Below are 14,592 nucleotides of genomic sequence, written 5' to 3' on the forward strand. Positions count from 1 at the left end.
AGGCAGGACGGTATACAGGTCTAGTGATCAGGGAATGATCTGGACTAGAGATATAACATTGATAGGCATTGCATTGTATGTGGTAGTTGAAATCATGAGAATGTAGGTGATTAGCTAAGGATATCATAGAGGGAAGATGCAGAAAAGATAAAGACTGAAGTTCCCAAAATACTGGCAAAACAAGACGGATGATTGAATAACTACATTGATCATTCACATGTAAAAATCTATTCATCATAACTACTCATTTTCTAAAACATTTTCTTTATTGCCCTTTCCACACTTCTGAGAAATATTACTATACCCACATGAATCATAAATGGACACACACACACACACACACACACAGCCCTCTAGGACACATGCAACCCTCTGAACTTTCTTATGATCTGAGCTCAAGCTTCATGTGGTGTCTCTCAGTCAGACAAATGGAGACCAATTTTCTGCCGAGTGGATTACAGTTGACAAATCCACTGATGATGTTTCTCACAACTTTCTTCAGTTATCTCGGTATAAGATATCAGGACACATTTCATACTCCTGGTCCGTGGCTTTTTTTTTTTCTTTGAAAACCTATAGAAAGAAAGCAAATGGTTACCTTTACGTCAGCCATGAATATATGCATATGTCAAGAGACTTAAAAGGAAATATTTTTTAATTTTTTGGTGAAAACATAATCATTCAAACAATTTAAATACACAACAGTATGATGGGTAGAGCAATTCTTCCCACTTTTAGCTTTATTTCTCAAAACCTCTCTCCAGAGAAGTTCATAGTTCATTAGAGATAGCTAAAATATTACCTCTGACTTTTTTATCATTTGAAAATTGATCACTGTAAGAAATAAGCAGGAAGTTATGTTTCGTAAACTAAACCTGTGCACTCATAAGAGAGTTTATACTTGCTAATTTACCTTTTAGATAAAAAGACAAAATCAGGCAGTGGGGCAAATCCTGTTTCTCACATAAATCTTCTAAGTGGCTGGAGGGAGATTTCTTTTCTTTCTCAACTTTCTGTGTGAACCATTTTATAGAAATATTTATCAGAGTGTAGGAAATTTATACCCGTTCTATCAGTTCAGGGCCAACAATGTCAAACGTCTCTATCTTGTCACATACAATATGGGATTAAAACCACAAAAAATGCAACAAAACTTACAGCTGGGGGTCAAAAGTGCTATTGTCCACCCAGGTCCATAATTCCTCTCCAGGAGGGATCCTCAAACCAACCCAATAAGAGGCTGAAGCCTGTAGGTTCCGCCATAGGAAACTCTAAAGAGAATAGGAAATGGTACATGAAACAAAGTGATTCTGACAGATGCAAGAAAAATAGCGCAAGTGCACCTTCTATGTGCTTGGCACTGCACTAGAAGCTGGGAATGAACAGGTTAGACATGCTCCATGCTTTCAAATAGATCACAGTGGAGGGAAATTTTACTGCAACTCAATGGGATGACTGCTAAACAACAATTACGTACAATGTTAGTAGATATCAAAGCTGTGGAGTCCAGCTCCCTGATTTGAGTCCTAGCACTACTATTTACTACTACACATCTTTGCACAGTTATTCAATCTTTTTACTTCTGTATTTTTCCAATCACTAAAATTCAGATTATAATAGTACTATCTCAAAGAGCTATTATTGATTTGTTAATAAATAATAATATTATTAAACACTTCCTGGCACATAATAAATGCTCCTTGCATAAATGTTAATGATTACTACTAAATACAAGTATGAAATAATATCTAGAAGCAAGAGAATACACAGGGAAAGTTACAGAAAGAAAGCAATCTCTGAGCTGATGGGACACATACTGTTCATAGGTTTTTTTGTTTGTTTTTGGTTTTTTTAAAGATTTTTTTGGTGTGGACCATTTTAAAGTCTTTATTGAATTTGTTACAATATTGCTTCTGTTTCGTGCTTTGGTTTTTTGGCCAGGAGGCATGTAAGATCTTAGCTCCCGACCAGGGATCGAACCCACACCCCCTGCATTGGAAGGCAAAGTCTTAACCACTGGACTGCCAGGGAAGGCCCTGTTCATAGGTTGTTTTTGTTTTTTGTGGGGTTTTTTTTGCGGTACACGGGCCTCTCACGGTTGTGGCCTCTCCCGTTGCGGAGCACAGGCTCCGGACGCGCAGGCTCAGCGGCCATGGCTCACGGGCCCAGCCACTCCGCAGCATGTGGGATCTTCCCGGACCGGGGCACGAACCTGTGTCCCCTGCATCGGCAGGCAGACTCTCAACCACTGTGCCACCAGGGAAGCCCCATAGGTTTTTAATATCTCTTTTTGTACAGTGACATAACCCCTGAGCCAAAGTATATGGCCAGCCATAATAAAGGTGACATTTCCCAGCCTCCCTTTTGGCTAAGTGTGACAATGTGACTGACCTAATTTCTGACTAATGGGATAGAATCAAAAAATACTGAAATTCTAATTCAGCATTTAAAGAGTAAGTTCATATCCTTCTATTCATCATTTTCTTCTCCCTGATGGCTAGACTGTGAACTGTGATTGGTTCTAGTGGTGAACCAATCAGAAACAAGTAGACACAGCACCCTACTGATGGGAGCAGAAATCTCATAGCAGTTTAGACTACAATGTGAGTGACATAACTTATTACGTATATTCTAAGATAGATCTTTCCCCTATTTTAACACTTTGACTTTGGAAACATTGAACAATCTAATGGCTTATGGTAGTTTCATTGGCAGCTTCGTTTTTGCTTTTTAATTGCACTATTTCTTTTAAGGGTACTAATGATACATCTTATCATTGAAAGTGTCTTAGATTCAATGAATAAAGCAAACATCCATTTGTTTCAGCTACAGCAATTCTGGAACTCTGTCACATGCAGCTTAACTCATATGCTAAATGACAAAGCTGTTTGTTGGAAAATAGTCATTAGGCATATAAAAGAGGTGTTTCTCCACTGAATTATCTTTGCACTACGGTCAAAAGAAATCAGTTGACTATATTTGTGTGAGTCTATTTCTGGCCTCTCTATTCAGTTTTGTTGATCTATAACTCTCTTCTTTGCCAATACTATACCATATTTATTAATTTAGGTTTATAGTAAGACTTGAAATTGAGTAGTGTAAGTCTTCCATTCTCTTGCTTTCTTTGGGTTAGTTTGCTCTTTTCATAGGTTTTTTTTTAAGTAGAAGCTTAGAGTAATGATTCTACATTATCTTCTTTTCAAATATAAGCATTTGATGCTATAAATTTCCCTCTAAACTGCTTAAATTGAAACCCATGTATTTTGACATTATAGTGTTATTTTCATTCAACTCAAAATATGCTTTAAAAAAATTTGCCCTGATGCTTCCTCTTTGACCCATACATTATCTAGAAGTGGGAGGTTTAACTTTCAAATGTGTGGGATATTTCCAAACATCTTTCTGTTTCTAATTTGCACTTTAATTTTGTTATGGTCTGAGACATACCCTGTGTGATATCTGTTATTTGTAAATTTTTAGGTCCCAAAATATGATCTGTCTTCATGAAAGTTCCTTGGAAAAAAATGTGTATTCTGCTGTTGTTGGATAGTATTCTGTAAAATCCGTTAGGTGTAATTGGTTGATAGTGTTGTTCAGATTCATTTATTTATTTATTATCTACTTGTTTTGTCAGTTACTCAGAGAAGAGTGTTGACATCGCCAACTATAATTGGGGATTTATCCATTTCCCCTTTCAGTTCTATCAGTGTTTGCCTTGTTGCATTCACGTATATAATTGATCACCATAATGGGCTTTAAGGGCTAGAGCCCATGCTCTGCAGCAAGAGAAGCCACCGCAATGAGAGGCCCGTGCGTCGCAAGGAAGAGCAGCCCCTGCTCCCCGCAACTAGAGAAAGCCCACGCACAGCAATGAAGACCCGACGCAGCCAGAAAATAAAAAATAAATTTATAAAAATAAAATCAATACTGGCCTTATTTAGAAGGTTTAGTGTCCAACCTTCTTGTAGCAAAATTTCAATCTAAATTAAGCCAGAGCTAGAAAAATACTTGTTTTCTTCAACAAAGAGCAAACCTAATGAGAAGGACTATGCTGTATTTCCTTTCCCCCAACATCATCTTTAATTTCAGCTGTCATGCAATCTGATTATAACCTTTGTGAGCAATGGGTTAAACATGGGAGATGAGATAGATATTTTATGTCATACATTTAAAATGAAATCTGTTAAGAAGTGGGGTCCCTTGTAGAGAAGAACTTAGGTATATAATACCAAATGAATTCCTCTTATACCTAGCCAAAAAAAAGCATGAGATAATAATATAGTTCAATGATTCATTCAACCAATAATTGTGTAGTTAATAGCAATGAGGTTTAAAAAATTTATTTCACAGAATTTTTCAAATTTGTAACACAAAGAAGGTATTGCAGTTGTGAAGGATGCTATAATCTCCAAATTTTATATCTCACCATATCAATGAAGTCTTGGATCACCATGAGATGTGAATTTTTCATGACACAGTCATTTTTACTTTCATTCCAAGATTTCTCACTTTTAGCAACCCAGTAACATTTCCCCCCATGTAGCTTCCAGTCTTCAGAGGGGCATGATTTACTAGCAGTAGAAGAGTTGAAATAACCTGGAAGGAAAAAGGATAAGTAATTAAAAGGAACTTGCGACTGTATCCCTAATTCTGTGTGTATACTAATTAAAGATTCTCAAAATGTGTTAAATTATGGCCTAAGCTTTCTTTGACAAAAGTAAGTACTTTCCTCCAGGTGGATTTTGAAAAAAAAATAAAGATTAACAGAATTGCAATATGTGTATATTGTTTCTTTCTCTCTTTCTTGTTTCTTTTTTCTTTCTCCATTTAGTTTAATTCTCTTAAAAATATATTATGCTTTCTATCAGCTAGGCAATGCACAGACACTAGGATAAAGCAATGGACATCCAAGCCTCAGGGAGATAAAAATTTGGAGGAAAAGTAGAAATTAGAGAATTTAATTAGTGTTCTGCCAATGAACCAGACCTTTTGAGAATTATATATCACACTGGAAGAATTTTTCTTGGGAAAAAAATTGTGTAATAGATGTCCCCCCAAACTCATGATCTACCCATGTACAAGTGGATCTTGGCATCCAAAAATGTGCTGGTAACAAATAGATCTAATTTATAATATTTGCCAGTAGATTTAGATGATGACACATAGGTATCCTACACATACCAATAATTTATTGTCCCCTAAAATAAATATTCTTTAAAAACACACATATACATACACACAATGACTTGAAGCCATTGAAGAGTAAAAAAAGCAGGCAGATTTTGGAGAGTAGCTGACACTTGAAATAAGGTATGACAATTTAGAAATTTCCTGTTTTTACAACTTTTAGCCTAAGACAGACCAATGTTGGTGCCATGTAGAATGAGCAAAATTTTGGTAGACAATTTGAAGTCTCTCTAGTCTGAATAACCAAAGAACAGAATTGGGGGCAACTACAGATGTTGAAAATAAAGAGTAAATTCCATAAAAGAAATAAACAAAAGGTGTGCATCAACTGCTGTGTATAAAAATTTTCTAAGTCCCTGGCTGATGAATGTGGAAGCTAGATTACAGATAAAAATTAAAAAGAAAAAAAGAAAAAAAAACTGACTTGAGATTTAAACTGCTGCCCCCAAAATAGAAATTTAAATGAATCAAACCATACCAAGAAAAATCAACACTTTTTGGAGAAATGTATCAGGATCAGTCAAATTTTAAAAAATCAAATACTTTAAAAAACAAGCCAACATTTTTTAGCAGGAAATACAAACAAGAGATTTGGTCACTGAGGACTTTAGATATTTAAATAATTATATGTATCATAAACAATAATGTTTACATTATTTTAAGAAATAAAAGAATAAATTACAAAATGATCAGATAACAGGAGACTATCACAAGCTAACTGGAGGGTTTGAAACTAAGTCCTTAGGTTTGAAAACTATAATCATTGAAATTAGACTCAGTGAATGAGCCTACAGCTTAGAAACAGGAACAGAGAGAATTTGTGAACCACAAGGTATATCTGAAAACATTGCCAAGAATTCAGCACAAATTGACAATCATGAGGACAAAAATGAGAGGTTAAGTGAAATGGAAGATAGAAAGCAAAGGCCTATCGAACATCTAATTTAAGTCCTAGAAATAAAATACAGAGAAGGTAGACAAAGAATTAGGAATGATGGCTGACTAGTTCTATTAAGTTTTACTTTACATATTTTAAGTTTATTCTATTATTTTATTTATTTTTTGAATTTCATTTATTTTTTTATATAGCAGGTTCTTATTAGTTAACGATTTTATACATATTAGTGTATATATGTCAATCCCAATCTCCCAATTTATCCCACCACCACCCCCCTGGCCACTTTCCCCCCTTGATGTCCATACGTTTGTTCTCTACATCTCTGTGTCCATTTCTGCCCTGCAAACTGGTTCATCTGTACCATTTTTCTAGGTTCCACATATGTGCATTGATATAAGATATTTGTTTTTCTCTTTCTGACTTACTTCACTCTGTATGACAGTCTCTAGATCTATCCAAGTCTCTACAAATGACCCAATTTCATTCCTTTTTATGGCTGAGTAATATTCCATTATATATATGTACCATGTCTTCTTTATCCATTCCTCTGTCGATGGGCATTTAGGTTGCTTCCATGACCTGGCTATTGTAAATAGTGCTGCAATGAACATTGGGCTGCCTGTGTCTTTTTGAATTATGGTTTTCTCTGGGTATATGCCCAATAGTAGGATTACTGGGTCATATGGTAATTCTATTTTTTGTTTTTTAAGAACCTCCATACTGTTCTTCATAGTGGCTGTAACAATTTACATTCCCACCAACGGTGCAGGAGGGTTCCCTTTTCTCGACACCCTCTCCAGCATTTGTTGTTTGTAGATTGTCTGATGATGCCCATTCTAACTGGTGTGAGATGATATCTCATTGTAGTTTTGATTTGCATTTCTCTAATAATTGGTGATGTTGAGCAGCTTTTCATGTGCCTCTTGGCCATCTGTATGTCTTCTTTGGAGAAACGTCTATTTAGGTCTTCTGCCCATTTTTTGATTGGGTTGTTTGTTTTTTAATATTGAGCAGCATGAGCTGTTTATATATTTTGGAGATTGATCCTTTGTCCTTTGATTCATTTGCAAATATTTTCTCCCAGTCTGAGGGTTGTCTTTTTGTCTTGTTTGTAGTTTGCTTTGCAAAAGCTTTGAAGTTTCATTAGATCCCATTTGTTTATTTTTGTTTTTATTTCCATTACTCTAGGAGGTGGATCAAAAAAGATCTTGCTGTGATTTATGTCAAAGAGTGTTCTTCATATGTTTTCCTCTAAGAGTTTTATAGTGTCCGGTCTTACATTTAGGTCTTTAATCCATTTTGAGTTTATTTTTGTGTATGGGGTTAGAGAGTGTTCTAATTTCATTCTTTTACCTGTTGCTGTCCAGTTTTCCCAGCACTACTTATTGAAGAGACTGTCTTTTCTCCATTGTATATCCTTGCCTCCTTTGTCATAGATTAGTTGACCATAGGTCAATACAAGCCTTTCTCAAGAAAGAAGAAAAATCTCAAATAAACAATCTAAACTTACACCTAAAGGAACTAGAGAAAGAAGAACAAACAAAACCAAAGTTAGTAGAATGAAAGAAATCATAAAGATCAGAGCAGAAATAAATGAAATAGAAACAAAGAAAACAATAGTGAAGATCAGTAAAACTAAAAGCTGGTTCTTTGAGAAGATAAACAAAATTGATAAACCATTAGCCAGACTCATCAAGAAAAAGAGGGAGAGGACTCAAATCAACAACATATTATTTTATTAAGATGAAACAAATTTAGAGTTGGTATCCTTTCCTGCTGGATTGAAACTAGGATTCTAGGGCCTGTTATAGATAGGATTATCTGTAACAATAGAAGGATTAGAAAACAAGTTAGACAGAATTTATAGCTAGAGGCTTTATTAAATACCACTGTTACCACCTGTATCAAGGGTATAGGAGTACAGTAATACGCTTTTGTTCTGGGGATAATGTCCCACAGAATTTGCCCTCATAGTCTCACTAGTTAAAAAAAATTAAAGTTTTTAGAATGTGGTCAAGGGGGCTTGGGAACATCAAAATCTATTTTAAAGTTTCAATGAATTCCTAGAATTTGAATGTATCCTATAACATGGACTGGTGAGTCTTTCTAATAGAATTATATATGCATGTTCAAAAAAAGAAAGGTATATCATTTTTCAATATAGAATTAAATTAACGGATTAAAAATAATAAAGAAAACAGCTGGAAAGAAAAAGAAAACAGAAAGGACAAATGACTGAGTGTCTTCTCGACTTTAAAAATTAGGTAAATACATTCAGATGAGAAAGCAAGATAAAGGTTACCATTTACAGTTTTTTACATGTAATGACATTAAAAATTGACAAAAAGCTACCTGATATGATCATGAATTTTAAGAATGAATATATTTTGATTACATTCTGTGCCTGCACATGTCCCAAAAGAAGTTAAAAAAAGAAAATGCAATTATTCCAATATAATACCTCTAAATTCATTTACAACTCATTATATAAGCTTATTTTTCTCATTTGTCTTGGATCTTTAAATATTTTTGTCAAGGACTGTAATAGGTCCCTGAAAAACAATGATCTAAACCATCCCTCTGTAGGGGTGGAGGAATCTCCTCTTTATTCAGATATACCCAAGTAAAATCCACACTACTGTCCATACTTGTTTACTCAGGAATTAGGCAATATAAAATAACATTACCTATTGAGGTGCTTGTTTCAGATTTATTTTGCCCAGTACAGTATTTCTCTTTTGATTCATTATTTACTTTAGTATGTCTTGCAGATTTGAACTGGATAACTAATAAAAGAAGAAACATATTTTCTGTATTAAATACAAAGCAGAAATTCATTGGGTTCTAGAGACTCTGAAGTTCATTAATGTGGAAACTCCATAGTAATTTAAATGATTAAAAATTTAGAGGGAAAAACAACATTACTTTTTCCAAGATTTGGACGTTCCTTTGCAAGCATTCTTGTTAACCTTATTAATGCTAACTTTAGGGGAATTGGAAAAATATGACCTGGGACCAGAAGGATACTCACTTTTTTTTTTTTGGAGCTTTCATATTTATTTTAATAAACACAAAATAACCAGCTCTGGATATAAGCCTCATTTGGATAGCTTGTATTTTGTGAGTTCTTATTCACTGTATCAGGTATCACTTGATTCATGGAAAGGGTTTTATGTGTTTTGACTTCAGTTCATGATTTTGTTCCTTTTGAGATTGTGCATGTAAATCGTACACATAGAAGGGTAGGGTGAGCCCAGAGTATTTTTCGACCATGAAGAAGACAGCTGTCTTTCTGATGGCCACTTAACTGAAATTAGTTTTGGTAATTTATAATGTCACAATAGTGTGTATTAGGCAATTAAATCTTTAAAATCTATTGTAGTAACAAACAAATCTGTTTTACTAACAAAAAACTGTTTTGATAACAAATCTATTATCTTATAACAAAAGGAAACATAGCAGAGATGGTTTCTTGTTTTTTGTTTTGGCCCCGCTGCCTGGCATGGTGGGATCTTAGTTCCCTGACCAGGGATTGAACCCGTGCCCTCTGCAGTGGAAGCGTGGAGTCTTAACCACTGGACCACCAGGGAAGTCCTAGCAGAGATGTTTAATGCTAAGTATTTTTGCTTCCTCCCCTCAATGTTAAAGTCCCAATTCAGCCATTGACTAGTTACATTAAACTAGTCAAACCACTTATCACTCTGGGTTTTGGACTGTTCACCTCAACTGGAGGTTTGACCTTGCTGATTTCTAGAGCCCCATTCAGTTCTGAATTCTATGACTCTGCCTACTGACCTCGAATTACTAATGACATTCATAATTACTAATATCATTCACAAGGGCAACATAGGCAGACACGGCCTTTGTCTGTTCTAGAGTTTGGTTTAATCTGGAAATCTGAATTCCTTAGAATATATATATCATCTGGGAGTTTTTCTCCAAGCATTTATGCAATAAAATATTTAAATAATTGTCACATGAAATTGGACTATGTTTAGCTATATCCACAGTATATGAGTATAATTTTAAAATACTTGATTGAATTGATTGATTTTAGACAAATTTCCCATCCATGAATACAAGATTGATGATGATGTCCAGGAGTAACTAATATGGATAAGCTTAAACAGAAATATGCTTCATTATTTAATTTGCTTTCACTGACCGCAGCTTCAGAGAAGATGGTGTATAACTCACAATCAACTGCATTGGGAAATGCATTGTGCATAAAATGCACTTTATGATTTTGGTCATAAAATATAAATCTAATCTCTTTATCAATGAAATGAATCCATAATATGTATTATATCACAATCTGAAGTTCTATGGAAAATCTCTAATTTTAATTGTGTATCAAATTTCATGCTTTTTGTGAAGTTATAATGTATAGGAACCACTTGAACAGCAAACGCAATTACAATAGGTGGTGCTAAAATACTTTGGGATAAATAAATGGTATTGATAATTACTTACCAAAAATGCTCAGCACAAGTACTATTACAAGAAGGATGATAATCATTGCACATTCAACTTTCAGGAAAATTCCATGGTGGTGAGAATCTATAAAATTGGATAGATTTCACTAATAAGCCCAGTAAATAATTCCTTAGGTAGTAAGAGGTAGGGAAGGGCTGAATAAACTTTGTCAGTTATGCTCTTGAGTTACTTTCCTTTGAAATATGTAGATCCAGCTTCCTTTTACACACACACACACACACACACACACACACAGCATATTTGGTCCCCTGGTTTGTGAAAAGGGGGACCTAGAAAACTGTGAATAGATGTAAATTTTTCCTTGTTGATTTACCATACATATTCCTCAGTATTAATCTTAACTATAATTTACTCTCTGTATCCCTAAGTTTTTATATAAGACTGTGAAATTCTCCAGTCTCTAATAAGCTTACTGACAACACTCACTTATTTGGATTGATCCGTTCTTTCATGCCTCCTCCTTTATACAATACACCTATTTCCTGTGACATGTAATTGTAATTGCATAAAATCATACATTTTAAAATAAAAGTAATTTTAGGGATAATCTTGTCCAACATTCGCATGTTAAAAATGGGGATTTCAAGTCCACAGTCACACAGTTACTTGATAGCAGAAGTGAGACTGTACCTTGGGTGTCTTGACTACCAAAATTAGTACGGGGTTCACTATCTACTCTATCTCTTGTACTTGAAAGATAAATAAATCATAAAAAGAAACTGGCATTTTTAGCTTTGGGTTGATAGTTAAAACCAATAGGCTCTTATCCCAAATAGTTACAGTATATCAATTCCACTAGATATGTGATATATACACACACACATACAATATACTGAGAGTGCACTACTATAACTGATGTTGAAGTATAACCAATTACAAAACCAAGTGTCGAGACATTAACCTGAGTGTTTATTTAGTGGAATCCTATTATAGAGTGTTTTGTCCACATTATTATTGTTATTAAGTAAAGCATCTTTAGTGAGAATTTATTAATTCTCAAAGCACTAAAAGAAATCCATGTATTTTCTTTTATTAGGCAAAACAATGCAAAGTATACCAGTCAAGGCCATCACCAGAAGAATGTGATAATATCCCAACACACATTTCTAGTGTGAAGAACTGGGGTTACAGACTTAAAAAGCTGGAGAATAAAGCATCAGAGTTCATGAAAGGACTAATATAAGGGGTACTAGGTCATTCTTTTAGGCCCCTGAAGTAAAGTTTATAAAGGCATGAATTTCTGAATCTTAGCCTGGGATATTCTCAGTGGAATCATACTTTGTTACTGAGATTTCACTCAGTGTCATGGTGATAGCCCTCTTTGTTTTATATCTTGGAGAACTGATGAACCTACAATATTTAAAGTGTTTAGTACAAATGAAATCCATTTATTTAGTCATCCATTTATTCATCCGCCTACCCAGCATCTATCGATTGCCTGCTATGTAATTAGTACCGTGTGAGGTGCTGGGTATACAAAGATTAAGAGATTAGGGAGAGTGTTTCAACACATACGAGGCTCTGAAATGGAAAAGAATATGGTAATTTTAAAGAGCAAGAGAAAGCCAACAACCAGAGCAAAATAAGTGAAATTTACCGAGTTAGAAGAGAAAGACCAGGGATAATTGTGTAGGACTCTGTAGGACATTACAATCCAATGTATCAAATAGTTCTTTCCCTCTTCAATGATATGACACATGAGAACAGAAGTTGCGTTTATCCACAACAGAGACATGCAGTGAAAGAGTAATATGATATTTGACTTCTGGTCATAAGCATGACTGCAGGTAGATAATTTAATTTTTATATATTCATATTTCTTCATTTTTAAGATTAGAATATTGGACTGGACAGCATTAAAGATGTTGTCCCAAAATCTTTAAACCAGGAAAAGAGTAATGCTCTTTCCAAACAGAAGAAATTAAATCCTGGAATGTAGAATCAAAAATACTGGTTTTGTTGCTTGAACTGAGTTAAAATAACCTCTGGAAAAATGGACCAATTATATGAGATTTGGGGGGAATGGGGGGAATAAGAGTAAGGTTCTAGTCCATGTTATTTTTCAAACAAAGTTCTGTTAACTCGTATAAAATGAAAGCTCCCAGTCTATTGAGAAAATAAAGCAGAAAAGCCTCTATTCCACAAGTTAAGAGAGAGAATATTTAAACACAGAAAATAACAGACTCTTGCAACTGGAGAAAGCAACTCACCAGATCCACCTGAAAACTGCAAACACATAAATATAGAAGAAAAAAATACATTCTTGGGAAATAATAGAAAAGCAAAACATCAGATCCACTCCACAAGGACAAAGCACCATGAGGAGACTTTAAGTTATTTAAACATTTTTATAAACTTTACAATATAAAAATTCTTACCCTAGAGAAGAGAATATAAATGCAACATGGACATTTCCCTAAGGTTTCATGTATAAATACACTGGATTTGAAAATCTATTATTTCTGAGGTGGTTTGTGTTTAAGGTTACAATCTTATCTTTAGCTGTGTGCCTATCTATTCATGTTCCAAACATATTCTATTACTCAGATAGTCGTTAATTCTAAACTTCTATGAAAACCAAAAGCAAAGTTCTACATATTAAGACTAAAGTTACAATTAACTTTATAACACTTGGTGTCATTAAAAACTTTCACTCTTATTCTTGCATTCAGTAACTTTTGCTTTGAATCCAGTCTCCTAATTCCGGCAAGACAAATACAGACACAGGACAGAAATAAGGGAGATTAAAAACAAAACTTTAATTTTAATAAGAGGTCTAAATCCAACTTACCAGATCTCTGACGTGAAGATGAATGTTCTGAAGATGAATGTTTGATATCAGCATAGATTATATCTCCAGCCATTGCATATATTAAAAAGAGAGAAAAGTCACAAGTAGTAGTCTGCTGAAGGAGTTCCGTATTTTTGCAAACTTCCTGTAAGTGAGATAAATTGAGATGGATGATTTCCTTCCCCTCTCCAGAGTTTGGTGGGTTTCCCCAGTGAATAAAAGATAAGAGCAATGTGTTCAGCCTTATGAATCAAGGCAATAGATTTTTGAACACGTGCATGATATGGAAGAAAACTACTATCCATGCAGTATTTTCTTGCTCTTCAGTTAGTTTTCTGCCTACATTTGGAATAATTTTAACTTTTAGTAATACTACAGAAGATATTGCCTCACTTTCCTCTATAAACCACTTGCTCTTTTAGCTAAGAAATATTCTCTGGCAGAAGCTCTTTGACCTCCAGCATTTTCTCCAAAGTGGAATAGCAATTTAGAAGGGAGGACAAGAAAAAAAGAGGGTTTTTAATATGAATGTAATAGAAAGAATTGATAGACTCCTCATCTTGAAATGCACTGTAATTAATTAGGTAATACTTTAAAAATACCCTTAAAGCTATTTCTTCTCATCTATGCTTTATAATATTAACATCAAAGTAAGTTGAGGCATAGATTATGCAGTGGATTTCCAAACTGCAAAATAATCTATATGAGACAGAAATAACCCTATGTCAAAATAATTCAAGGTTCTGTCATAAAAGAAAATGAATCTCATTTTTAAATGAGGTTCACAGAAATTTAGCACTGAATGCAATGTATTAAGCATAGATTTTAATCTCTCATTTCTTCTAAAACTCCACTAAATTTATATTAAAGGAATAAAAATGTATAAGTTCAAAACAATTTAAAAAGTGAATGGGTTCTAACAGATGAAAAAATTCAGTGAATTCCTGGAAAATGGAGAGTAGATGGAGATGTGATATTTGATGGAACAAAGCAAAAGAAAGTGAAGCCTAGAATATTTAAAGGTAAATAACTGAGGAGATAGCCCAGCTACCCATGAAACCCTCATAACACTCAGAGCTCAGAAATGGCAGGTATGAAAAATGACAGGAGACCTTAGCTGATAGGGTTGATTGCCTCAAGATCCACCCAAATGCACTGCATACAATTATTTAAACTGTAGTCATCTCTCCCAGACCCCAGTCCAAGTAATTTAACCTAC

The 14,592-nt window shown here is 34.3% G+C and overlaps 1 protein-coding gene across 2 annotated transcripts; it reads right to left on the reverse strand.

Moving 5' to 3' along the window:
• Window positions 1-276: 276 nt before the first annotated feature.
• LOC309829664 (killer cell lectin-like receptor subfamily F member 1) lies at window positions 277-13,509 on the reverse strand. 2 transcript variants are annotated; one of them, XM_082665765.1, is made up of 6 exons: window positions 13,374-13,509; window positions 10,559-10,645; window positions 8,773-8,871; window positions 4,427-4,596; window positions 1,159-1,271; window positions 277-573 (listed from the first exon to the last, which is right to left on the reverse strand). In XM_082665765.1, the coding sequence occupies exons 1-6, from the start codon at window positions 13,444-13,446 to the stop codon at window positions 456-458; spliced, it is 660 nt and encodes a 219-aa protein (XP_082521891.1). In that variant the 5' UTR covers window positions 13,447-13,509; the 3' UTR covers window positions 277-455. The 2 variants fall into 2 exon arrangements, with proteins under 2 accessions (XP_082521891.1, XP_082521892.1); XM_082665766.1 differs by having other exon boundaries at window positions 446-563; window positions 1,150-1,271.
• Between the last annotated feature and the right edge of the window lie 1,083 nt (window positions 13,510-14,592).

The sequence above is a fragment of the Grampus griseus genome (assembly GCF_964374135.1).
Source record: "Grampus griseus genome assembly, chromosome: 11".
NCBI lineage: Eukaryota > Metazoa > Chordata > Mammalia > Artiodactyla > Delphinidae > Grampus > Grampus griseus.

Coding starts and splice junctions, on each gene's coding strand:
- LOC309829664 (XM_082665765.1), bottom strand. CDS start 13,446: ATGGCTGGAGATATAATCTATGCTGATATCAAACATTCATCTTCAGAA. Junction 10,646..13,373: donor ATCTTCACGTCAGAGATCTG/GTAAGTTGGATT, acceptor CCAATTTTATAG/ATTCTCACCACCATGGAATT. Junction 574..1,158: donor AGCACTTTTGACCCCCAGCT/GTAAGTTTTGTT, acceptor TTCTTTCTATAG/GTTTTCAAAGAAAAAAAAAA.